Source organism: Ambystoma mexicanum, chromosome 3p (genome assembly GCF_040938575.1).
Source record: "Ambystoma mexicanum isolate Mex_15411 chromosome 3p, UKY_AmexF1_1, whole genome shotgun sequence".
In the NCBI taxonomy this organism is placed as follows: domain Eukaryota; kingdom Metazoa; phylum Chordata; class Amphibia; order Caudata; family Ambystomatidae; genus Ambystoma; species Ambystoma mexicanum.
In genome coordinates this window covers 802949045-802973336 of record NC_090925.1, presented here as the reverse complement: position 1 = coordinate 802973336, position 24292 = coordinate 802949045, and the positions used below count along the sequence as shown (strand labels likewise).

Genomic DNA, 24292 nt, shown 5'->3' with positions numbered 1-24292 from the left:
AAGGAGCGTAAGCTGCAACAACAAGGGAAGTAGAACTGCGGGGATGGATGGGAGGGTCGATGAGGAATACGTCGGAGGAACATCCCGTCGAAAGAACGTTACAAGGTAAGAAGTAACTTGTTCTTCGAAGGGATTGTGTCCTCCGACGTATTCCTCATCTTAGATAGGCTCCCATAGCAGTATTCTATATTCGGAGGAGGGAGTACTGACTTCACGCTGTCTTCTATTGATGAATAGAATGCAGTACAGCCCTTCCAAACCTAGTCTCTTGACTAGAGGAGGAATCCAGATTGCAAAAACGTGTAAAGGTATGGACAGACGACCATGTAGCGGCCGCACATATGTCTTTAATCGGCACTCCTCTTTTGAGGGCCGATGAAGCTGCAATACCTCTGGTCGAATGAGCCCTAAGGTTTTGAGGGGGCTCTTTCCCTGCCAGTTTATAACATTCCAGAATGGCTAGAATGATCCATCTGGAAATGGTCTGCTTAGTTATTGGTAACCCCAGCTTGTGACCTGCGTAACCTACAAACAGCTGGTCTGCCTGTCTTATCCTGGCTAGTCTACTAATGTAAAAACTTAAAACCCTTCTAGGGTCTAGTCTGTGTAACCTCTCTTCCTCTTTCCCCGGGTGAGGAGGAGGATAGAAAGATGGTAGGGTAATCTTCTGAGAGATATGGAATTCAGAAACTACCTTTGGGAGGAAATTAGGCTTCACTTGCAGGACAACTTTGTCTTTGTGAAAGATTGTATGAGGGGGTTTACAAGAAAGAGCTTGTAATTCGCTCACCCTTCTAGCAGATGTAAGTGCTATTAATAAAACAGTCTTAAGGGTAAGGAATCTTAACGAACAAGAATGGAGAGGTTTGAAAGGTGTACCCATCAGGAAAGTTAGTACTAAGTTTAAATCTCATAGGGGAACTTGGAATGGTCTTGGGGGAATAAACATTGGTTAAACCCTTTAGAAACTGTATTACCAAGGGTAATTTGAAATAGGATGGTTCCTCCGCAGTACGCTTAAAGATAGATAGCGCTGTGAGATAGCCCTTAATCGTGCCAACTTGAAGGCCTGAATTTGCCAAATATAGTAGGAAGGACAAAACCATTGGTGTACCACATGAAAATGGGTCGATATTCTGTTCTCTACACCAGCTGCAAAATCTGTTCCATCGGCAGCGGTATAAAGACTTTGTTGCTGGCCTCCTTGCCGAAAGCAACACCTCCATGACATCATCAGGGAGGTCCCAATCCTTGTACCTCAGCCGTTCAGAAGCCAAGCGTGAAGGTTGAGGGTTTTGATGTCTGGATGGAGAACCTGACCTCCCTTCTGTGAGAGTAGGTTCTCTCTGAGCGGACGTCGAATTGGAGGGCAGATGGACAAGTCTAGAAGGTCCGGGTACCACGTTCTCCTGGCCCAATCCGGGGCAATTAGGATCATGGTTCGCCAGAATCTTCTCAACCTCCTGATCATTTGAGGAATGACAGGGACCGGTGGGAACGCGTACAGAAGCGGAAACTCCCAGTCCACTATGAACGCGTCTCCCAGAGCTCCTCTCGGAGGAAATTCCCTTGAGCAGAACAGGTCGCATTTCCTGTTTAGGCTGGTGGCGAACAGATCTACCTGAGGGGTTCCCCAAAGGGCGAAGATCTCTTGAAGGACTTCCTGAGCTAGCTCCCACTCGTGGGAGACTGTGTTATGCCTGCTCAGAGCGTCCGCTGTCAAGTTCTTCTCTCCGGCTAGGTGAACTGCCGATAGAGAGATTCCTTCTTGGATTGCCCAAAACCAGAGCTGCATCGCCTCTCTGCACAGGGGTAGTGATCCTACGCCTCCTCTTTTGTTGAGGTAATGCATGGCCACCGTGTTGTCCGTCATTATCAGGATGTTCTTCCCTTGTACAACTGGCAGGAAAGCCTTCAACGCAAGACTGATGGCTCTCAGCTCTAACAGGTTGATGTGTATTCTGGACTCCGATGGAGACCAACGACCGCTGATGGTCAAGTCGTTGGCGTGGGCTCCCCACCCCGTGAGAGGCATCCGTGACTACTGTTATCTCCGGCCAGGGTTGCCAAAACTGTTCTCCTTTCAGAATGTTCTCCTGACAGGCCCACCACTGAAGGTCTCGAGCCACCCTGCCGGGAACCTGAAGATCTGTCATTCTCCCTGAGAATTGTGACCACTGAATCCTCAGTGCCCACTGGAGGGATCTCATTCTCAGGCAAAAAGTCGAAGGCTGGGAGACGTTGGGCATGTTGGAACTTGGTAACCATCTGTAGAATATCTTGAGCCCTCACCTCTGGTGGCGAGGCTTTTCCCAGGGAAGTATCCAGGATCGCTCCTATGAACTGGAGTCTCTGCGATGGTATCATTTGAGACTTCTTTAAATTGAGGGAGAAGCCCAGTTTGTGAAGGGAGTAGCACACGTGATTTAGCTGGATCTGAGCCTGCTCCGGAGAAACAGCCCTGATCAGCCAATCGTCCAGGTAGGGGTAGACGTAAATCCCTTCCCTCCTTAGACTTGCAGCCACTACCGACATTAACTTGGTGAAGACCCTCGGGGCGGAGGGCAGCCCAAATGGCAGTACTCGAAATTGATAGTGAGAGTTGCCAATTGCGAACCTCAGGTATTTCCTGTGTTTGAGATGGATAGGCACATGGAAATAAGCGTCCTGAAGGTCCAGAGATACCAACCAGTCCTGAAACTGAAGGGCCTGGAGGATCTGAGAAAGAGTGACCATCTTGAATTTGTCTTTCCTGAGGAATTTGTTCAATTCTCGCAAGTCCAAGATGGGTCTCAGTCCTCCGTCTTTCTTCGGAATGAGAAAGTAAGGGGAGTACCAGCCCTTGTTCCTCTCCGCTACAGGTACCGGTTCTATGGCACCTTTCTCTAGCAGGTCCAAAATTTCCTGCAAGAGGAGCGGATCTGGAGCTTTCTGAGAGCTGATCCCCGGTGGATGACTCGGAGGTATACGTAGGAAAGGCAGGCAGTAACCTTGGGCGACTGTTTCCAATGCCCAAGCATCTGACGTGATAGCCTGCCATACCGTCAGATGTTGAGTCAACCTGCCTCCTACAGGTGTCCTGTGAGGGGAGTCCTCAGAGTGGTTTTGGGGCGGCTGATGCAGATGGTAAACAGGCACCTGCTGTTGCTGCGGCTTTAGAATATCTACCCCGTCCACCTCGGGTAGTTCTTCTTTGACCCCTTTGAGCCGGTCGTCCTCTACCTCTTCCGAATGCAGAGTAGAAGCAAAAGGACTTGCCCCTCGCAGAGGTTCCTGTGGGACGAAAAGGAGTCTGACGGATTGCAGCTCCTAGGGATTTTGCTGCTGCTTTTGAAGTTTGCAGTTTCTCTAAACTGTCATCCGCCTTTTTCCCGAACAAAGAAGAGCCATCAAATGGCATGTTCAAGAGCCTGGCTTGCACATCTGGGGCAAAACCCGACTTTCTCAACCAAGCGAACCTCCTGGTTGATGTACTTGCCGCCATTGCTCTGCTGATACTGTCAGCCGAATCAATGCCCGTCTGGAGGGATTCGCACATAGCGTCTTTACCGTCCTGTATAATATTCAGGAACGCATCCCTTTCTTCTCCCTCCGGGATGCAGTCAGCCGCTGTAGAAGCACACTCCCAAAGTGTATGGCTAAACCTAGCAAGGGTGCAAGTAGCATTAACAGACTTTAACGTCATGCTACATGCTGAAAAGACTTTCTTTGCCATAGCATCATATTTTTTATCGTCCCTGTCCTGTGGGACTGTAGGATAAGCCGTCTTGACATCGGTAGAGGAGGCTGCTTGTACCACCAGACTTTCTGGGGATGGATGTTTAGACAAGAACTCTGGGTCTGTGGAAGATACCCTGTACTTTGCAGACAGTTTTTTATTTACTGCTGGTATTACATCTGGGGTTTCCCAGTTTGTCATGATCTTTCTCTGAAGAGCTTTATGAAAGGGCACCACTGGATCCTCTTGTGGGCCTTTGTCAAGAATATCCGTGAGGTCATCTTGCTGGAAAGATTGTGAAGGTGTAGACCACCCCATGAACTCTGTAATCCTGGCCATTAAGGCTCTGTAGGGGGTTTCAGCATGCTCCCCCGGGTCTGGCTTAGCAAAATCCACCTCAGGGGAAGTGTCTAACCCACTTGCCTCATGTAAAGAATCATGAAGATCCTTTAATCTGCGCTCTTCAGAGGAAAATTCCTCTCTAACTGGGGTTACAGGTCCCTGTAACTCAAATGTGTCTTGTTCAGACAAATCACCCTCTTCTAAAATTGAGGATATAGTTCTTAATTGTTCTGAACTCATAAAGGGAGTAAATCCCATTTCCAAGGCAGAGGGTGCCGAACTTGTCATTATTGGCCTCGAAAACGTCGATGTCGTCGACGCCGAAGGCTTCGAGCGCGGCGTCGAAAACAGAGGTGGAGGCCTCGAGGACCTCGACAGAATTGGAATTCTACTCGACAATATCGACGCCATCGACGTCGAGGGCCTGGGGATCGTCACTGGATGTGTGGTCACCGTGACTTTTCTCGGCGTCGACGCCGGTGTCGAGGCCGGCGTCGAGTCGACAGACCCGTGTGTCGAAGGTCCCTTCGACAACGGCGTCGAAGACATCGACCTCGACGGAACCTTCGTCGACGGCATCGACGGAACCTTCGAGGAAGGTTTGGAGGTCATAGTCCTACTCGAGGGTTCGAGACGCGCTCGAGAGGTTTCTTTCGCCGGGTACTGCGACTCGCGGCGTTTTTGACCTTCGGGTCTTTCGACCAGAGCATCGCTCTCGGCAGTCTTCGAGGGGGTCGAGGCCGCTTTCTCGAAGACGCTCATCATATTTTTTCTGAATTCCTCCCATTCAGCCCGGGAACTATGTTTCGTGGGGCAAGGGATTCTTTTTGGCGAAACAGAGGAAGAGGAAGACGGAGAAGGGGATCTTCGACGTCTCCTCTTCGAGTGCTTCGATCTCGAGGAGTGATGAGACCCACTCCGAGACCTGGAGCGCGAATGGTGACGAGGAGACGAATGTCTCGACTTCGTCGACGAAGAAGAAGCTTTAAAAGTCTTACCTTTCTCCAGCTTCCCCCTATGCTCCTTCAGGGCCTTAGCTGTCATGGACATACAGTCCTCGCACTCCGAACAATGGTGTTCGGCTCCCAAGCACCACAGACAATTTCTGTGAGAATCGGTCAACGACATCTTTTTCCCACAATCGACATTTTTTGAAGCCGGATCGAGGAGTTGTCGGTTCCGACGAGGAAGCCATCGAGTACGGATCGAATAACTCGAGGTAAATAGGTATTATCTGACTAAGAAACTGAGCAACGGTATTCCGAGGCACCGAGTAGCGCGGAAAAACGGAACTGAGCAACGGACGCTGCGCGCGGCCTTTATAGGCAGGATGACGTCGAGCGTCGATACGGCGGCTGTCGAAGGACATCGACTCGAGGGACGTCGACGCGCAGCGCCCTCTAGAGAAAAAAATTTCCGAGGCGCCAGCAGAGCTGGAAGGATATATCTAAGATGAGGAATACGTCGGAGGACACAATCCCTTCGAAAGATGGTTTAACTCTTCTTTGTGAAAAGTAGTATATGGAGATTTGCATGAGAGCATGCAACTCACTAACCCTGCGGGCTGATGTTAAGGCTACAAGAAGAACCGTTTTTAATGTTGGAAGCCTCAAGGGACAGGACTGTAGAGGCACAAAAGGTATACAAGTTAGAAACTTAAGTACCGGATTTAAATCCCAAATCGGGACTTGAAAAGGGACTGGAGGGTACACATTAGTGCGCCCTTTCAGGAATTGAATGATTAGTGGAATTTTGAAGTAGGACACCTCTTCTGAGGAGCGCTTGAAAATGGACAGCGCAGCCAGATATCCTTTAATTGTTCCGATCTCGAGCCCCGGATTGGCTAGATGCAATAGGCAAGAAAGCACCATTGGGGTGCCACATTGAAAAGGGTCCACATCCTTATCCCTGCACCAGTTACTGAATTTATTCCAACGACACCGGTACAGGGATTTAGTTGCTAGCCTTCTGGCCGAAAGCAAAATTTCCATTACGTCATCCGGAAGATCCCAATCCTTGCATTTCAACCTCTCAGAAACCATGCGTGAAGGTTGAGTGTCTTGACCTCTGGATGGAGAACCTGACCTTCCTCTTGCGAGAGAAGATCCTCTCTTTGCGGAAGACACATTGGAGGGCAGACGGACATGTCCAGTAGGTCCGAGTACCATATCCTCCTTTCCCAATCCGGGGCAATTAGGATCATGGTTCTCTTGAACTTTCTCAACCTCCCGACTACGTAAGGAATCGCGGGGACTGGAGGAAACTCGTATAGAAGTGGAAACTCCCAGTCCACCACAAACTAGTCTCTTAGAGCTCCCCTCGGAGGAAATTCCCTTGAGCAGTACTGTTTGCATTTCTGGTTGACCATGGTCGTGAACAGATCCACTTGAAGGGTTCCCCAAAGGGCAAAGATCTCCAGAAGGACTTCCTGAGCTAGCTCCCACTCGTGGGAGACTACTCTGCCTGCTCAAAGCGTCTGCTGCAGTGTTGTTCTCTCCGGCTAGGTGAACTGCTGATAGAGAGATTCCTTCTCTTATTGCCCAGAACCAGAGCTGCATTGCCTCTCTGCACAGTGGTAGTGACTCGGCCTCTTGTTGAAGTAGTACATGGCCACTGTGTTGTCCATCATTATCAGGACATGCTTTCCCTGTACAGAGGGCAGGAAGGCCTTTAGCACTAGTCGATTGCCCTCCGCTCCAAATGGCGGATGTGTAATTTGGATTCCGATGGAGACCAACGACCGCTGATTGTTAGATCGTTGATGTGGGTTCCCCACCCCATGAGTGAGGCGTCGTCACTACTGTTATCTCTGGCCATGGTTGCCAAAAAGATTCTCCCTTGAGGATGTGGAAGTTGCAAGCCCACCTAGAAGGTCTTGAGCAACTGTGCTTGGAACTTGCAGAAGATCCAACATATTCCCTGAGAATTGGGACCACTGAGTCCTGAGAGCCCATTGAAGGGATTTCATCCTCAATCGAGCTTCTGGCACTAGAAAGATGCAGGATGCCATGAGACCGAGCAACCTCAGAAAATCTAAGGCCGGAAGATGTTGGGCATTTTGGAACTTTGTTACCATCGGCAGAAAGTGGAGAGCTCTCACCTCGAGGCTTTGGCGGAGGAAGTATCCAGGACTGCTCCGATAAACTGGAGCTTTTGGCATGGTATCATGTGGGACTTCTTGAAATTGAGGGAGAAGCCCAATCTGTGAAGGGAGCGACGGGTGATTGACAGATGTTCCTGAGCTCGTTTGGGAGAACGCGCTCTGATCAATTATCCCAATAGGGGTAGACGTGAATCCCAATCCCCCCTCTCATGAGACTCGCTGCCACAATCCCCATCTGTTTGGTGAAAACCCTCAGGCGGAGATCAGCCCGAATGGCAGAACTCGAAACGGATAGTGAGAACCACGAACCTCAGGTACTTTCTGTGCTCGAGATGGATTGGCACATGAAAGTAACCATCCTGAAGGTCCAATGATACCAACCAGTCTTGGAGCTGGAGCACCTGAAGGATTTGAGAAAGGGTTACCATCTTGAACTTCTCCTTCCTGAAGAACTTGCTCAAGTCCAAGATGGGTCTCAATCCTCCGTCCTTCTTTGGGATGAGAAAGTAAGGGGAGTACCAACCCTTGTTCCTCTCCGCTACAGGTACCTGTTCTATTGCACCTTTCTCTAGCAGGATTAAAATTTCCTGCACAAAGAGCGGATCTGGAATTTTGACAGAGTTGGATCCCAGTGGATTGTCCGGAGGGCTTTTTAGGAAGGAAAAGATGCAACCCTGAGCTACTGTCTCCAGTGCCCAAGCATCTGAAGTAATGCGTCGCCATTCTTCGAGATGCAGTGCGATTCTGCCTCCCACTGGGGTCTTTTGGGATAAGGCCTCAGTGACTTGGAGGCGGCTGCAGGAGCGGGTGAGGGCAAAGATATTGTTCCTGATGCTGGTTTTGCACCTCTCTCCCATCCACCACGAGGGACATTTATTTTACCTCTTTGAATGGCCCGTCCTCTTACTCTACCAAAAGAGTAGTATCGAAAAGAACAACCTCTCCAGGAAGATGAACCCGAATAAGATTTGAGGCTGTCGCATAGAGGCGCTAAGAAATGTAGCCGCTGCTTTTGAGGTCTGCAGTTTTTCTAAGCTTTCATATGCTTTACTGCCAAACAGCCTCAAGCCATCTAAAGGCATGTTGATTAGTCTGGCCTGCACATCTGGTGCAAACCCAGACTTCCTCAACCACGCAAATCTGCGTAGCACAGTGCTTGCCGCCATGGATCTGCTGATACCATCAGCAGTATCCAGTCCAGACTGGAGACATTTTCCCCCATTGCCTCCTTTCCGCCTTTGACAATATTCAGGAAGCCTTCCCTTTCCTCACCTTCCGAAATATCAGCCATCGCCGAAATGCAGTCCCACAGCGTATGGGTGAACCTGGCCAGGGTACATGCGACATTTGTAGACTTGAGAGCCATGCTACCAGAGGTAAAGACCTTACGGGCTCAAGCATCCACCTTCTTATCCTCTATCCGGTGAGATAGATGGATAGGCCGTTTGTCTTGAAGTTGCTGCCTGAATAACCAGACTTTCTGGAGTGGGATGCCTCCTTAAATAAATCGGGATCAGAACTTGCAGTTCTGTACTTCTTCAGAAAATTACTGTTGACTGCAGAAGCAGTATCAGGAACCTCCCAGTTTCTTTCCACTGTTATCTGAAGTGCCTTATGGAAGGGGAGAACTGAGTGCTTCTGGGGGCTGTGGTCAAGTATATCAGTCATATCGTGATCAAATGTGGGTGAGGATCTACCCCAACCCATGTATTCCACAAACCAATTTGTTTAACTCCTGTACCCTGAATCTGAATGTTCTGCAGGGTCAGGTTTTGCAAACTCTAGCTCTGGTGACGTATCAATGCCACTAGCAGAGTGAAGGGTGTCACACAGTTCTCATTTTCGATTCTGGATCGATTCTTCTGGAACCTCTCTGGTACTATATTGCACTCCAAAAGGAGACATTTCTTCCTCTTCTGAGGCACTTTCTTCAAATATAGAAGACAGAATTAAAGAAGTCTGACTTCGGTAAAGGAGTAAATCTCCCTTCCTGTGCTCGAGTTTGGGTTGAAGGAATCAAAGCAATCTTCGATGGTATCTAAGGAATCTTCAAAGGCACCGATGACTTCTCCGACAAAGGTGTCGAAAACACCTGTGGCTTCGATGTCAAAGCCATCGGCGTCGTCGAGGGCTTCGATGATTTATGTTTTTTTATTGGTGTCGGGGAAAGACTATTCGATGAGTCTTTGACGATTTGACGTCTTCTCGAGATTTTTGATGTTCACCTTTACTACTGCATCTTTCCACAGTAGTTCCCGACTTCCCTGTGTCGTCCAACAGAGCGACCGACGTCTCGCTGTTTTGAGGTTTCTTTGAGGGGGTTAGAGGCCGCATTCTCAAAGACCTTCATCTTCGTTCTGAATTCATCCAATTTTTGGGGGAATCGGACTTAGTCGGACATCTTACCACCATAGTAGACGTATCAGAGGAAGAGGAAGGAGATCTAGGTCTCCTTTCAACCTTCTTTGATTTAGAACAACGTCTCGATCTACTGCATGATCGAGACCCGTTAGAATGTTTACTACGATCCGATTCTCAAATTGCTCGATTTCTTATATTTCTTTGACGAGGCCTTGGAAGCTTCCCGCCCCACCGCCAGTTTACCTTTTGTCTCACGAAGGGCCTTCTCCGTCAACGACTGACAGGAGCCACAGTCGCTGGTCTGAACCTAGGCACCAAAGCCAAACGCGCTGAGGATCTGTAATAGACATTTTCGATTTGCAGTCGATACATTTTTTTAACCCTGTCTTGGGAGTAGAAGGGGTGGAAGACGACATTTTCTTGAATTTTTTTCGAAGCGCGCCGTTCAAGAGAGCGAAGCAAAAACTGAAGCCAACGGGCGCGGCACAAGCTACTTATACTGATGGCGGCGTTGGTACGGAGCCGGAAATAGATGCCAAGACCTTGTGCACAGCGCCCTCTGCCAAGATTCTTTTTTTACGAAGCAGCGTAGCTGGCGGATACGAATATCATAGGATGATGAATACGTGGGAGGACACAATCCATTCGAAATATAAGATTAGTCTGAAGACAGAGAAAAGTAAAGTTACACGCATCCAAAATAACCACTATGGCACAAATGTCAAGACAAGCAGTAGCCTCCTGCATGGGGTCTTCGTGCAAATGCATTGTCATTATTAGAAGATAGGCCACAGTAATTATCAGGCCTAAAATCGACAAGGGCTGCCAAGTGGATCTCATTTGAGTCCAATATATATTTATTTTTTTTACAGAAAGAAAAGGCTTCCCCTGTGAGTTTTTCAAGCTTAGTAAAAACACACGATCTATACTAGTGAGTCAGGTACACAGAATTAGGCACAGAGCAAGTAATAAAGCTATTGCTGTTAAATTGCTTTTAAGATGCGCAATCCGGAGTGCACGTAGAGTACGGTTAGCTGTGGGTCACTATCCCTCCAGTCTTCTCCTGCGATGCCGATTTCCTTGCACAACTTCTGTTGTGATAGACTTTGGATAACAGTTCCTCCATGCTTCTCCTTTGACACTGATTTCCTTGCACTGCCTATGTTGCGATATTGACTTTGGATAACTTCCTTTTCTTCCTCAGTGACTGCGAGAAGATACGCCCCCTCTTAGCTGGAACACCTTTAAGGAGTGGGCCGCACGCGCAACGCGTAGTACACGTAAAGTGCGGTTAGCTGTGGGTCACTATCTCTCCAGTCTTCTCCTGCACACAGATTTCCTTGCACAACCTCTCTTGCGATTATTGACTTTGGATAACTGTTTCTCCAGTCTAGCCCTGCGATGTGGCTTTCCTTGCACAACCTCAATTGATCTTTAATTTGGCGAACGTTTCCTTTTCTTCCTCAGTGGTACGATTGTGAAACGAGGAGTGCTGAAGATCGGAGCTTTTACTTGGTAGCATAATCTAATTTAAAGTAATTTTGCTCCCTCTTTTACAGACCACGAGAAGCCATGCCCCCTATTACCCAGAACACATTAAGGAGAGGGCCGCACGCGTGCACAACACAGAGTGCACATCGAGCGTTGTTGGCCTGTTGGCTGTGCAGCTGCATGCACTCTACGTTGCAGCCGCTCTTCCGAGTTCCCCGTGTCATTTTCGTAATGGTGGCTTTCCTGACATGCCAGATTTTGCGGGGCACCTCAGTAGTGCTGCACCAGCACCGCTTTCATCGCCTTTGTTAACGGAGCATGAATTGCCCAATGTTTCTCTTGCGCTTCACGAGAAAACCAACGCTCTAAATCCATAATCATGGACTTAAAGTTATGGGCGAACACAAAAAACAAAGCAAGCAAGGAAGTGGCTGAAGGGAGCGGGTGGTTACAAAGTCCCAGGGCTTCATTGAACATTTCACCATTACCCGCTGCTCCCCTAAGGAACAAGTTACTTACCTGTAACTGTTGTTCTCCAGCATGGGTTCACATGCTCATGAATATTCCTTGTCGTCAGGCTGGGAATCCTCGGTAAAGAAAAATCAGTATCAGTTTTGTTTCTGATCTGTCTTTCGTAGTAGTAACCAATCACTGATCTCTGCGTGATACTGACCACAGCCTATGCCCCGCCTCTGGCAGCCATCTTCAGATTTGGTAGCACGTAAAGTGGCAGTATGACCAAGTGAAGAGCCGCAGAGGGGTAGGCGGGAGGGTTCGTAACTTGTTCCTTCTCCAGCATGGGGTCTGGCATGGCTTCACATGCTCATGAATAAAATACATAGCAGTACACACATGCACAACCACGGGAGGTGGCAACAGGCTCAAAATTAAGCAATACAACAACTCAACATTAAGCATCTCTTACCTCTCACCAGGCTCACCTTAGGCGAACAGGTTGCGCAGTTGCCTTGAACCATCCACGCCGTCTAAGGCACACGCCGTTGCCCAATTGGCGAAACCCAGTGTCAGCGATGTCCGTCGCTATCGTAATGGCGTGGTCCGACGCCACTTCTCCTTCCTGCAAGATCTCTAGGGCCTCCGCCCTCTTGTCGTCCGGTAGGAAGTCCAGCAGGGGGGCGATCTTGCACCACAACTCCCTGTCGTAGCGGGCTACGATAGCCAAGGCGTTGGCAGCCTTAATCGTCGTCGCTGCCGATGAGATGACTCTGCGTCCCATCGTGTCCAGTTTCTTTCCCTCGCCGTCTGGGGGGGTGAGGGGGGAGGTTGACGTAGAGGCCGAAGCCCCCCCTGCTTTCTCCTGGCCGCCACGGAGACGACCGAGTCCGGGGTCGGCTGTGCCCGAAGGCACAAGGGGGCCGCGCCCTGGACCCGGTACTTCTTGTACCGATCCCTTCTTGCAGGCGTTGTGGATGGGTTCTTGAGGAGGGCGAGACCCTCCATCCCAGATATCGTCCAGTAGAGGTACAGCGAGGACCGTCTTCCTCTTGGTCTCGCGCCGTTGATAAAGGAAACCTTCCTTCCTTCTCTTCCGGGCAGAGCTGGAAAAGCTTGGATGCCCTGGCGATCATGGCATGAAACGATCATCTCGTCGGGCGGGGAAGCCCGGGGAGGAGGTGACGACGGAAGATCCTCGTCGTAAACTTCATCGTCTGTACCCATCGCGGCTGTGTCCGTCCCCATATCATCCCAACGGGTCGTGGACGGGGAGGAGGGCTGAGCAGGGCGCGATGGTTGAAAAGGAGGTGGAGGATGAATCCTTCTCCTAGGAGGAGGGCTCCCATAAGGGCCTGGCTCCAGGTCCCCCCGTCGGGAGCGGTTCCTCCGTTGGTGGTAACAGCAATCTCGTCCTTATCTCCGAGCATAAGGACTGTATAGCCAACAAAATGGCCGCCGAGTTGTCTTGCGGCACTGGTAGAGGGGATTCCGACGGGCGGTCAGGAACCTCGTCGGCACCCTAGACGTTCTCGTCGTCTCCTACGTCTGGGTCCCTCCCGACGGGCTGGTCTTCCACGCCTATGCCGTGGCTTAAGACTTCGATCAGCTCCTCTTCAGAGGTTGAGACCGAATCCACGATGGCCTCCTGCCCCCCCTTTTTCTTCTCCGTCAGAGGTTTCACGGGGGTCCTGTCGATGGGCTTGAAAGAGGACTCCCTCCGCGGTGGCAGGGAGACTCTGGGCCCCGAGGTCGCCTCCACAGGCTGAGCCAGGGCCGCCGCGACTGTCTCGATAGAGGCTTTGGCAGGGTGGATCAAGGCTTTCCCCACCTTAGGTGCGCTCACCGCCTTCTCCTTGGGGGGAGGCTCACCGCCTCGCTCCCCCTCCGATGGGGCCTTCGAGCTCAACCGGGGCCTCTCCAGAAGCTTCGCCGGGTGCTTGGACTTCCTCTTACCCGAGCCAGAGCATTGGCTCGTGATTGATGGCGCCGGGGAGGTTGCGCCCTGCCTGGCAACCGAAGAGCCCGACCGTTTGGCGCTCCCGGTGCCAGCGGACTTGCGGTGCTTGTCCTTCTGTTGGGCCCCCGTCGCCGGGGCGCCCTCAAAGGTCTTAGAAGACCGCTCTGACTTCTTTTTCTTGCCTGACGGGCTCTTCCCTTCCAGCCAGTTGGTGAGACGCAGATGGCAGTCCTTCATGGTCCGCTCCGACATGTTGCCGCAAAACGCACAGTCCTTCTCCACGTGCGTCTTGTCCTCATGCAGGCAGTAGAGGCATAGGGGGTGTTCGTCTTCCTTGAAGACATTCTGAAGCTGGCATCCAGGGCAGACCCTGAACAGCTTTCCGGGCATCGAGCTTCCCTTCTCCTGGGCCATGTCCGAGATGGGCCTGAGAAACTTCTGGAGTCCTCCAAAAGTGTGGCTCGACAAAATCTTCACCCTTGAGGGGCGTAGAAGAATCCGACATGACATAACTAACAAATAATCCATTTGATGCTGCTATCAACACCATGAGAACAGCCATGCGCAAAGAGTTAAAAATAATCTGCAGGAACCTCACTGAGGACGGCCTGAATTTAATAAGAGCAGTGCGAACTAGATGTAAAAATCGTATAAAACAAAATCCAGAAGAAACAAATAGATGCAGAATACATTCTACATATGATAAGGCACAAATCAAGTGCTGATATATGGAAATGTTTGAAAAACACCAACAGCACTCCATCAGCAAATTGTTGCATCAGTGTACTAAGCAAACCTGCCGCCACATTATTTGCTAAGGTAGGACATGTGCCTCCCATTCACCAAGCAACGGTAATATATAACCGTTTAATATTTGATCATTCAGATATAGTTATATTAATAAAAAAACTAAGCTCTTCCCGAGCACCAGGCCCAGATGGCCTATCCAATACTGTCTTGAAAGCACACGCGGATACCTGGGCCAGCATTCTCCAATATACCAAAGAGACAATAAAAAGAAGAAATTCCTCAAACCTGGAGGAAATCAATAATCATCCCTATCTTTAAGAAGGGGAATAGAACTGACCTGCTAAATTACAGACCGATAAGTCTCCTTGAAAACTCTTTGCTCGACTTATCTGCCAGTACCTCCAAATATGGCTAAGAGAAAACATTCAGACAGATCAATACCAATCTGGCTTTGTTGCAGGCCTAGGCACCACGGTCAATTTACTAACGTTAACAGGCATTTTATAAAAAAAAAAAATTAAAAATTTTACAAAAAGAAAATAAAATCAGGCCATTGCCAAAAATCCCCCCGTTTATTTAGCATTTATTGATTTTAAACCAGCTTTCTTTTGATTCAGTCTTGAGACCTATTATGGTAAACTTGGCTGTCCGGCTTATTTACTTAGTTTAATTCAACAATTCTATACAGATACAACAATCCAGATAAAATTGAACCATTCAGGGCCATTAACCAAACCTATTGCAACGTATATAAGCCTAAATCAAGGTTGTATCCTTGCAGCAACACCTTTTCATTTCTATCTGCAAGACATCAATGCTGCGCTCGACCCTATTAGATCATTCTCGCCAAAGGTGGGAGGCCAACCAATATCTTGGTTAGTTTATGCAGATGACCTCTTGGTTGACCCAACACCTATAGGACTACAAAGAAAAGGAGTGCCATGCAAGTCTATGCAGAAAAGAATCTATTAACAAATACACAAAATCGAATACCCTAGTGATTGCAAAATCTAAACTGAAGACCGCCTCCTTTAAATGGAGTATAGGTGATGTCCATGTATGTATATATGGATAAAATGTTAATACCATAAAGGAATTTGCTTATAAAACAGAGAAGCTACAAAATGGAGACTTTAACATCCCAAGCAAAGATAATCCATAACAAATATGGTACATTCTCAAGCAACCCAATTATAATGTTTTACAAACAGAAAGTGATTCCCATTGTAACATATGGGGCAGGTGAAATCTTTAGATAACCAACCAAATTGGAATTTAATTTAAAAGGGCTTTTCTGGAAAGTGTTATTAGATCTCCCTAAAGGTTTTCCGATTAAAAAAGTTTCCTTTGAATTAGGCCTCTACTCCATTCAAACTATAGTGGCATGGCAAGCCTTAGCCTTACACAGAAAATACTTATTAGCTGACACTAAAGCTCCCACCTTGCTCCCGGTACTGCTAAAGCCCTAGTTACTAAACAAGACTCGTTATTAAATATATGGCAATAACAGTGCATAAATATTATGCAAGATGCAGACATCGATGTTACGCTATCAATGGAAAGTCCAGAGCTAGCAAAAAAATTAATTACGTGAGCATGACTGGATAGGGCTATGGGCTACATGTACGAAATACAAAACTTTAAAGTCTGCGATTTCAGAATGAAATTAATGCATCATACGCTGGCATACCTTCAGCAATTCCCTGATCAAAAATACAGAGCACATATAATAAGGCTACGATTTAATTTATCACCAATCAAAGACGCAATGGCCCCTCGTTAAACAAATGAATGCTGTTATTTCCTGAAGATTCTGCAAACTACCAACTGAAAAGGAAACCTTAGGACATCTCCCCACCAGTTGCAAAGCTTGGAGCATGGAGGAACAAACACTTTTACAAACATTTAGGGAAATTCAAAGTATTTAATGCAAAAGACATGTGGTCTGTTATTTAAAGCACAGCATGTTTCCCTGAATATTTCAACAATTCGGTTCCTACTCAAATGAAGCTTGAAAGATGAACAGTAAATAATCTGAGGAGTGAGATTATTCATAGAAATAATGTGCAAGAGTCTCTAAAAGAATAAAAACTTGAAAGGAACACCATATATAAACTGTGTAAACAAAATGAGAATGTAGGTATTAAGTGTAAATATTGAGCACAAACCCGTCAGCTAATGCAGCCTGTATAGTGAGGTCTGACCCTAGCTCGTATGTTTACACATTACGAAACATTTTAATTTCTTTTTAACTCATAACATTTTAGGTCTAATTAATATATGTACAGAACTTGGAACTCTAATTTGAATGCAACTAAGTGCTCTGTATCTGGATATATATGTATATGGGTTACGAAGTATTTTGTGTAAGGTTAATTTTCAACCAATATCCCAATAAAAAAATAATTTAAAAAATGCAATAATAGAACTGTCCAAGACGGCAGGGGAAGTGTATGACTCTCCACCACAACTTTGTTCTTCTGTGCCCATCCTAGCAAAATGTGTGATTAGACCGCACAAGGTTTGGTATCCTGGTGGGCAGCCCATTCTGCGATATCTGGGACAGTAGCACTACAAGGTCTTGATTTATGGTGGCCAAGCTTTCAGCAGGATTACTCCGACCACCTGAAGTGGTGCGGGACAGGGCACCCCAGGATTCCCGTTACAAGCTACTAGCCATGCACATTTCAAGACGGTTGTATACAAAGCAATCTCAGGAAAACCTAGAAATAGAAACCAGAAACTGTGTGCAGGCGTCTGGTTCACGCAATGCTAAAGAACAGTCTGATGCCTGCGGGCTGAGGCGCACTAGAAATCCATAAATAAATAATAAACAGTCCGCTCAGGACAGAAGGAACCAGAATGAGACAACAGTGCAGACTGGAGCAAAGCCCCGTGTAGGCCAGAAAGACGCCTTCCCCGACTAGCACCACTGCTGAAAAGCAGGTAGGAGGCCAAAGCATAGCCCATGTCAGGCTGAGAATCTGCATACTGTACGAGGGGTTAAAGGACAAACGAGCACAGTTTTGCTGAGAAAGCCCCTGGCCCACACCGGGTTAGTCTAGCAGTAAACGACTAGAAGGTGAAGAAATGAACAACCAAAGCAGGGCTGAGCAGGCCCACAGCCCATATGCGGCTGAGAGTCCAAATAGCCCACGAGGGGGTGAGAGAAGACCGAAGCTTAGGCCGTGCCAAGCCACCCAATAGTGAAAAAGGGGAGAAGTCCCACAACTCAAGCAAGGGAATTACCCCAAACACTCCGAAGTCGAAGTACTTCAAGCTGGCAATAGAACCAATTTGTGTTGTGAATATCGACCCCTCCAGGTCAAAAATAACCTGATGCTTCAAAGAGAACACATTGTGGGAGACTGAATAGGTCTGAACTCTTTGAAATGCCTGTCGAGGCCTTTTGGCCAAGAAAAAGCAACCATAGGGCCAGGGACAGGAAAATACAATGAGAATTCTGGTGGGGGTCAGAACACCAGCCACAATTCATCCAACGAAGGGCAGGTAAACCTATCACAAGCTAAAGTTTGTGATCCTTTTCCTTCATATTGTTACGGCAAATGGTAGCATAGGTTTGGGCTAAGGACTGCATTTTTTTTGCAAGACGTCCTGACTAGCACCATTACTTTTGGAGTAGGAAACGCCTAATAGAAGTAGGCCTTCTTTCTTTTAAATGAGCACCTGGAGACCATGCAAATGGTAGCGGTGCACTGTATAAAAACCAACAAAGTATCCTGTTGCAAACATGTCCTCTTGTCTCCCAGGTCGGACTTACCACAGCACACCGTCCTGGTGACGGAACCTCCTCTTGGGTCCCCTCTAGTCCTGTTGTCGCAAGACTAATCAGGACAGACACTATTCGTCAAGCAACATCGGTTAAAGACAGGGCTTTAAGTGGCTGGGGGCTACCGGGGTAGAGCTCTGGCAGTCTCAAAAATAGCACCAGAGCCAGGGCTCTATCGGGCTCCCGTGGACTACAGGAGCCAAACACAGCAGACAGCCCAGCTCAACAGTGTCATGTTTAAATGTTGTTACCTGCGGGGTCAGAGATTCGGATTTGAAAACAGACGCTGCCGACGTAGCAGGCAGCCCTTTAACCACACAGCTATGTTAAGGGGCTGCCTGAAGGGTATGGCCCCTTAAAAAGAAACGAAAAGGAGGTGCTGCAATTCTTTTGGTGCACTCTGTTTCTTAAATCACCAGCTCCGTCCCCTGTAGGGGGTGCAACCGGTGATTGCATCCTGGACATATATAAAGAAACACATTTTAAAAGCTGACATTTGTGAAACATGTTAATGGGACAAGGCAAAGAGTGGTCCACAAGTACAAGAAGCAAATACATGGAACACCATCACGTGGTAAATAGGGCACAATGTCACTTAATACTGGTTTGGCCACTTAGAAGGCAAGAATCTCTGCTTAAAAGTCTTGCAATGTAAGGTTCCCACAGAAGACCCCTTCGAAATTGTTGAGTGGACTAATTGTCAAGATAATCCTCCCCTCCCCTAAAGCACAAAACACATCTTGATGTAGCAATAATTACAGATGCGATATTTGAAAGCAGTTTTGTGCTGTAACAGTCAGGGTTATTGAACCAACAAAGTGTGGGTAATATAATACATAGTCTTGATATTAATATAATTCTATTAACAAGTCTAAGGATTAGTGAAACAGATTTTTACATTTGATTACAGAATTAAAAAAATAAGTTGGAGGAAGGAGATTTGAGGTTAGAAGGTATTCACAAAGTGTGTTACCATCATTGGGCCGGTGTAGATTATCAATTGTATAGTAATTAATGTATCCCATCTTTTAGGAAGACCGATTACATAGTTTCCTGATAAAGGGTAAAAAAGGAACCCGAAATGTGTCGAGTAAAAGCAGCTGTATAGAAGAACCTCAATTACTACCCAAGATTAAGCGGTCAAAAAGTTGTCATTTAGTTGTTGTAAATGGATTACTCTCTGAAATATTTTATGTATTCTTTCGACTGTATTAAATATGCTGTTCTACGTAGTCACTGAATTGTTAAAGTTCTCTACATTAAAAAATGGTACTTACAGACAGCAGTGCAGCAAACCAAGTGTGCTAAGGCGACATGCACCATTTTACAAAAAGCATGGGTAAATGTTGTCCCCAGTCACCTTGGGACAAGTACATTTCTCTTAGGTCCAGTATGTAAACCAAGGAACTGCCCTGCAAGTCTAGTGGGATTTTTAAGAAGTTGCTAGGCCTGGTCTAGCTCCTATATTCAGGGCAAACAAAAGGGGAGGGGGCACAGAAGGGATGCTGCAATCAAAATAAGCTTGCAAGGAGCAATCACCAGCCTGGAGAAGCTGGCCATATAGGTCCTACCCCGAAAGTGAGTGGGAGCCCTTCTGTGGAAGGTGAGCTGCTCTACAGCAAAAAGCAAAGAATGTTTTCTCTTCAGAGTGATCTTGTTCCAAAGGTTGTCCCTTTTATTTTTTTTAAGCCAGTAAACGTTAAGGTTCTACATTCATACTATCTGCCAGAGAACGTTTCATAATGAAAGCAAAACAAATGTTTTATTTGTCAATGAACATTTGTTCCTGCCCAGCCTCAGAAGCAGGGCCACTCTGTCAAAGGCAAACAAGTTTATGGTGAATATTTTTCCCACCCACCTCCTGTGTATGCATTGGTTTAAAGAGACAGCAGACAGTGGCTGATCCCAATTAGGATCCCGCCCACAGAATAAAACGATTTGGTAACAAATTACTTAATATAGAGTCAATTATTTGTAACAGGAAGCTACGAGAGCCCAGCACAGAGCGATCTTCATAAAGAGATGTGGGAAGACGTAAAGAATTAGTTGCTGGCATCCCACACTTACAAATTCATCCTCAAGAGTAACCCACAGGAAGATAAATTCCCTCCAAGCACAAAGGATTATAGTGGTTAGCAAAAACATTGATCTCTGCATTCAAAAGCTTACCTTGTAGAAACTCAAAGCATCCTGGACAGGTAGGAATCTATGGCTAGAGTGCTTTGGCGCATCACGGCAGATCACACACACCAGGACCCCATCATCCACACAGAAGAGCTTCAGCTTCTCCTGGTGATCCTTGCAATGATCATTGATGCTGGGTAAGACAATGTCACGTTTCACTCTTGCCACCAAGTTAGTGAGCGTCTTGCTGGGTGGGCACGTTCCTTGTATGAACTTAGTACTACAGATTGGGCAGGAGCCAATCAACTTGTGTTTAGTGGTCCCAACGATGCAGGTCTGGCAGAAGCAGTGTCCACACGGGAGGAGTACAGGCTCTTCGAAGAGTTCTAGGCATACTGAGCAGGTCAGCTCTTCAGCAAAGTCTCCATGGGCGTCAGAGTTTCTGGGTTTCGTTAGCACCTCAGGTTCCATTACTGTGGGAATAAGTGACACGACTATTGTAAGATACGGTCCACACCACACGAACATTTACCTTTATGTTTATTTTAAGATAGCCAAGTACAGACCCCCAGCACTGCCTTTCGACATACCGATACAGCAAGAACTGGGAACAGAACGCTATTCAAGTCCTAACACTCCATTTAGAATCCAGATGGTAACACGTTAACTATTTACATTGTAGTTACAGCATAGGCTTCCATGCGGAATCCCAACTACATCATAAAGCACCTAGGCAGGAACACACTATTTACACAAGATGCATTATAACATCTACATCAGAAACCTTCTCTAGAAAAAGAACGCCCTGGTAAGATTTCCAGTACGGTTCTAAACAACTTATCTAAGACCTATGGACAGAGATCTGAATGCCTTTGCTGGCAAGAAAATATTTAGTTTGCTGGGCCTACTCCAGAAAACCTGAAGTAATAAAATCCGTCTTTACGTTTCCAGGAGTTGAGTGCTGTGACTGATACAACGCAGTTCAAAATAAGTGAGCTAGATTTGTTTGCGAACAATTGCCCTCCAGAACATGGCTAGATGTTGAATTGAAACATTACTTTCGAACTAAATGTGTAACAGTCTTACAATAGAAGCCCACTACCATGCTGATATGTGCTTACAGAAAGCTATGCCAACAAAAGCAATACATTTTGAAATAAAAACGTTTAAAAATGCTTATGTCCAGGTATTGGCTGCACAAAATTAACGTGCATTTTCTGCTAAAACTGTAATATGATAGAAAATAGTTCATAAATTGTCAAGTGCCCTCTGTTACCAAACTGCGTTAAAGACCAAATTACACCTCATTGCCAAGTTGAGACCTACCTATTGACAGTTTTCCCTGATTGAACTAATAGGCCATGATTACATTCAAAACCCAGCGGCAGAGAGTCAAAACAGTTTGATGCTGGGCATATTGGTACGGGAAGCATCATACGATATGATGGAGAGAATAACACGAAGAAACTTGATCGGAACAGGAAAGTCAGCAGCGGAGTTAGAACACAAAAGTTCTTTTCACACCGATTCACAGGACTCGAATCACCTTTCAAAGACACAGAAGTTTAATTTAATGATCAATCACAAGACATTACAAAAAAGTGCAGGGAGTAGATATTTAGAAGTTTGACGTGCACAAGTTCAAATACTAACAGTTGCATTTATTCATGTGGGACTCCTGGCAGTGCAGCTCTCTTTTGGTTTGGTGAACGGACCCGTGGGATACCCTTATGGCACCCATGGGTGGGGGGGTACAACCCTGTGCCCCTAGTGTGTTTTTGGGCACCTGTGGGTGGCCTGCAGGGTATGGGCTGGTGGCAGCTCCATGCTGAATTTGACAGGTGCGCGGAGTATCCTCTATTTTGGGATACCCAGGCCCTGCCATTGGGATCAGTTGATTCCTGATGGAAAACAAAATGTCCCGAGGCCTCTTGCTTTCTATTACCCATTACCTTGTTTTCCCAAAGTCCGGGGAAGCCCTGACTCTGTCCCTTCCCCCTGACTGGCTGTTGGGAAGTGCCATATATGGTGTTGTTGTGAAGGCCCGGCCAGACTAGCTGGAGCCTTCCCAGTGACTATGTTGTGGGTACCTCCTGTGGGTGGGACCTGGGTGAATGGAGTGAGACACCAATATGCGCTTCTTGTTGTGGTTGTCTGGTTTCTGGTATGAGAGAAAGACTGAGGGCCCTGCCCGAAACTGGCCTGAATGCAGTGTGTAGTGTTGAATAGCTGGGTACTTGTCCCAATCCACATACTTATTGTGAGCGTCTGAGCGGGAGGAGGATGGCCTGAATGCACTGCGTGCCTGATTGGCTGGCTGACTGCATGAATGCCCTTCTGGATGATTGGCTGCTGAGTGTGACCTAGCAGTGTGGATGGGAGACAATAGTATATCTGGGGACCTCTCACCACTGGAAATTGTTCAGAAGGTGAAGTCCACTACGAGTAACTGGAGTAACTGAAGCTTGACCTTTAAGCCCTGCTGGAAGAGAAGAATTGCTGTTGCTCTCCTTCACAATCTGAAAGCTGCTGTGTCTCCAAGGACTGACCCAGAAAGGACCTGGTAAGGCGCCCTCTTCCCGAGCTACGAGGGACTATCATGCACAGCTGCTCTTTGCCAATGTTCCCTGGTAGACAGCCCTACGACAGGCTGCCGACCGGAGACGGGGACTGCCGCGGAATCCCTAAGAGAAGCACCTGGACTGTTGTCCGCCACTGTGGGCGACAGCCGTCGCCGACCGGAGCCGCCATGCTCCCGTTTGCCTAAGAACTTCCTTTGATCATCGGAGGCTCTCGTCTGCATCGTCGCCCGCTTTATCCCGCTGGAGAAGGCCCGACCTTCGACGCACCGAGGAGCATCTGCCGGTGGGTTTCCCGCCACCTGAAAGACCAGAGACACCGAAGACTCGACGCCCTTGCTGGGCCACAGTTCTTCATCCTCTCTTTGCAGTCCAGAACTATCGTCACCGAGGTGCCCCGCACGCCTCTTCCTTGCAGGACGCCAACGCTCCGCCGTCGACGAGCACCGCTAAGAACGAAGCTGCCACTTCACCGCCGTAGTTCAACCTGTTCTCCGTTGCACGTTCGACGACCCGTGACTCCTGCCTTAAAGGGAGGGCACTCAAGAAGGATCCTTCGACGCGTCTTCGAAGAACTCTACTTCACTCATTGGGGGGGTAAAACCTTGATAGGAGGAAATAAGACTATTGAACAATATATGGAGTGGGCTTGTGCTATATATCTTTATTTACAGGTTTCCCAGGTTGGGGGGGGAGGGATCTCCACACAGATCTGTGCCTAACGTTAGGGGTCAGAAATCTGCCTATTGTTTCAACCATCTTGCGTTCCTTCCTATCTCTATTGCTGGTTTCCTCGTTATTGATGTGACATTTTAACCGTACAGTTGATGCACTTTAATGAGATTTGATAACATTGGTGGCACCACTTTAGAATTGTATATATTTATCATTGTTGACTTCCGAGTACAAAGTGCGTTATTGTGATCGTGTACATACCTTTGAATATTAATTATGTAAAGACTGTTTTCAGTAAGACAGTGTGTGGACATTCCTTTGTGAGGGTTCGGGGACTACACTGTACTTAAGAACCAGCCTGCACCACCTCCCGAGAAGCTAGGCCTTGATTGCTCGTCCATTGCTACCAATTGAGAATCTTGGCTGGGGTCCTCTGTGCCTCTCCTCTACCATATAGAGAGCGGAAATACAGGCACCCCCACCAGTATCTTCACAGGTACACCACGTGGTATCTCTAATACAGGTGTCTGGTGGGGGAGAGGGAGATTCCAGTTCTCTCAGTATGTTAAATAGTTCTTTCGTACTCAATTTGGCTTGAATGATCTGATCGATGTGTCTTTTTTTGACTGGAAAATGGCTTCTTTATAGTAAAGAGATGCTGTATTTTTGTTATGGGCTGATGGGAAGTTCTTCAAAATAGTTTCTTCGTTTCTTTTGATTTTGCATAGGGTTCTGAGGTGGGAGGGTAAACCAAGAGTTTAGGTGCGCACAGGGTTTGGCTTTGCGCATTTTTTAGTGGTCCGATAGACTTAATGACAGTAAGTAAATTATCAGCTCTTATGTTGCGGTTGTTCCTCGTGCAGGTGGGTGGGGCAAGAGGTATTTGGTGCTTGAAATTATTTTCCACCTTGATAGTGAAGGAGATAAGGTGGTGGTCTGACCAGGT

General features: G+C 47.4%; 1 protein-coding gene across 1 annotated transcript in view; it reads right to left on the bottom strand.

Moving 5' to 3' along the window:
• LOC138579614 (zinc-binding protein A33-like) overlaps nt 1–24292 on the bottom strand; it is a 307674-nt gene that overhangs the window by 183143 nt on the left and 100239 nt on the right. The window contains exon 2 of the mRNA XM_069649876.1: nt 20138–20565. Within this exon, the coding sequence (XP_069505977.1) occupies nt 20138–20565 (428 nt within the window). The remainder of the gene's footprint in view (nt 1–20137; nt 20566–24292) is intronic.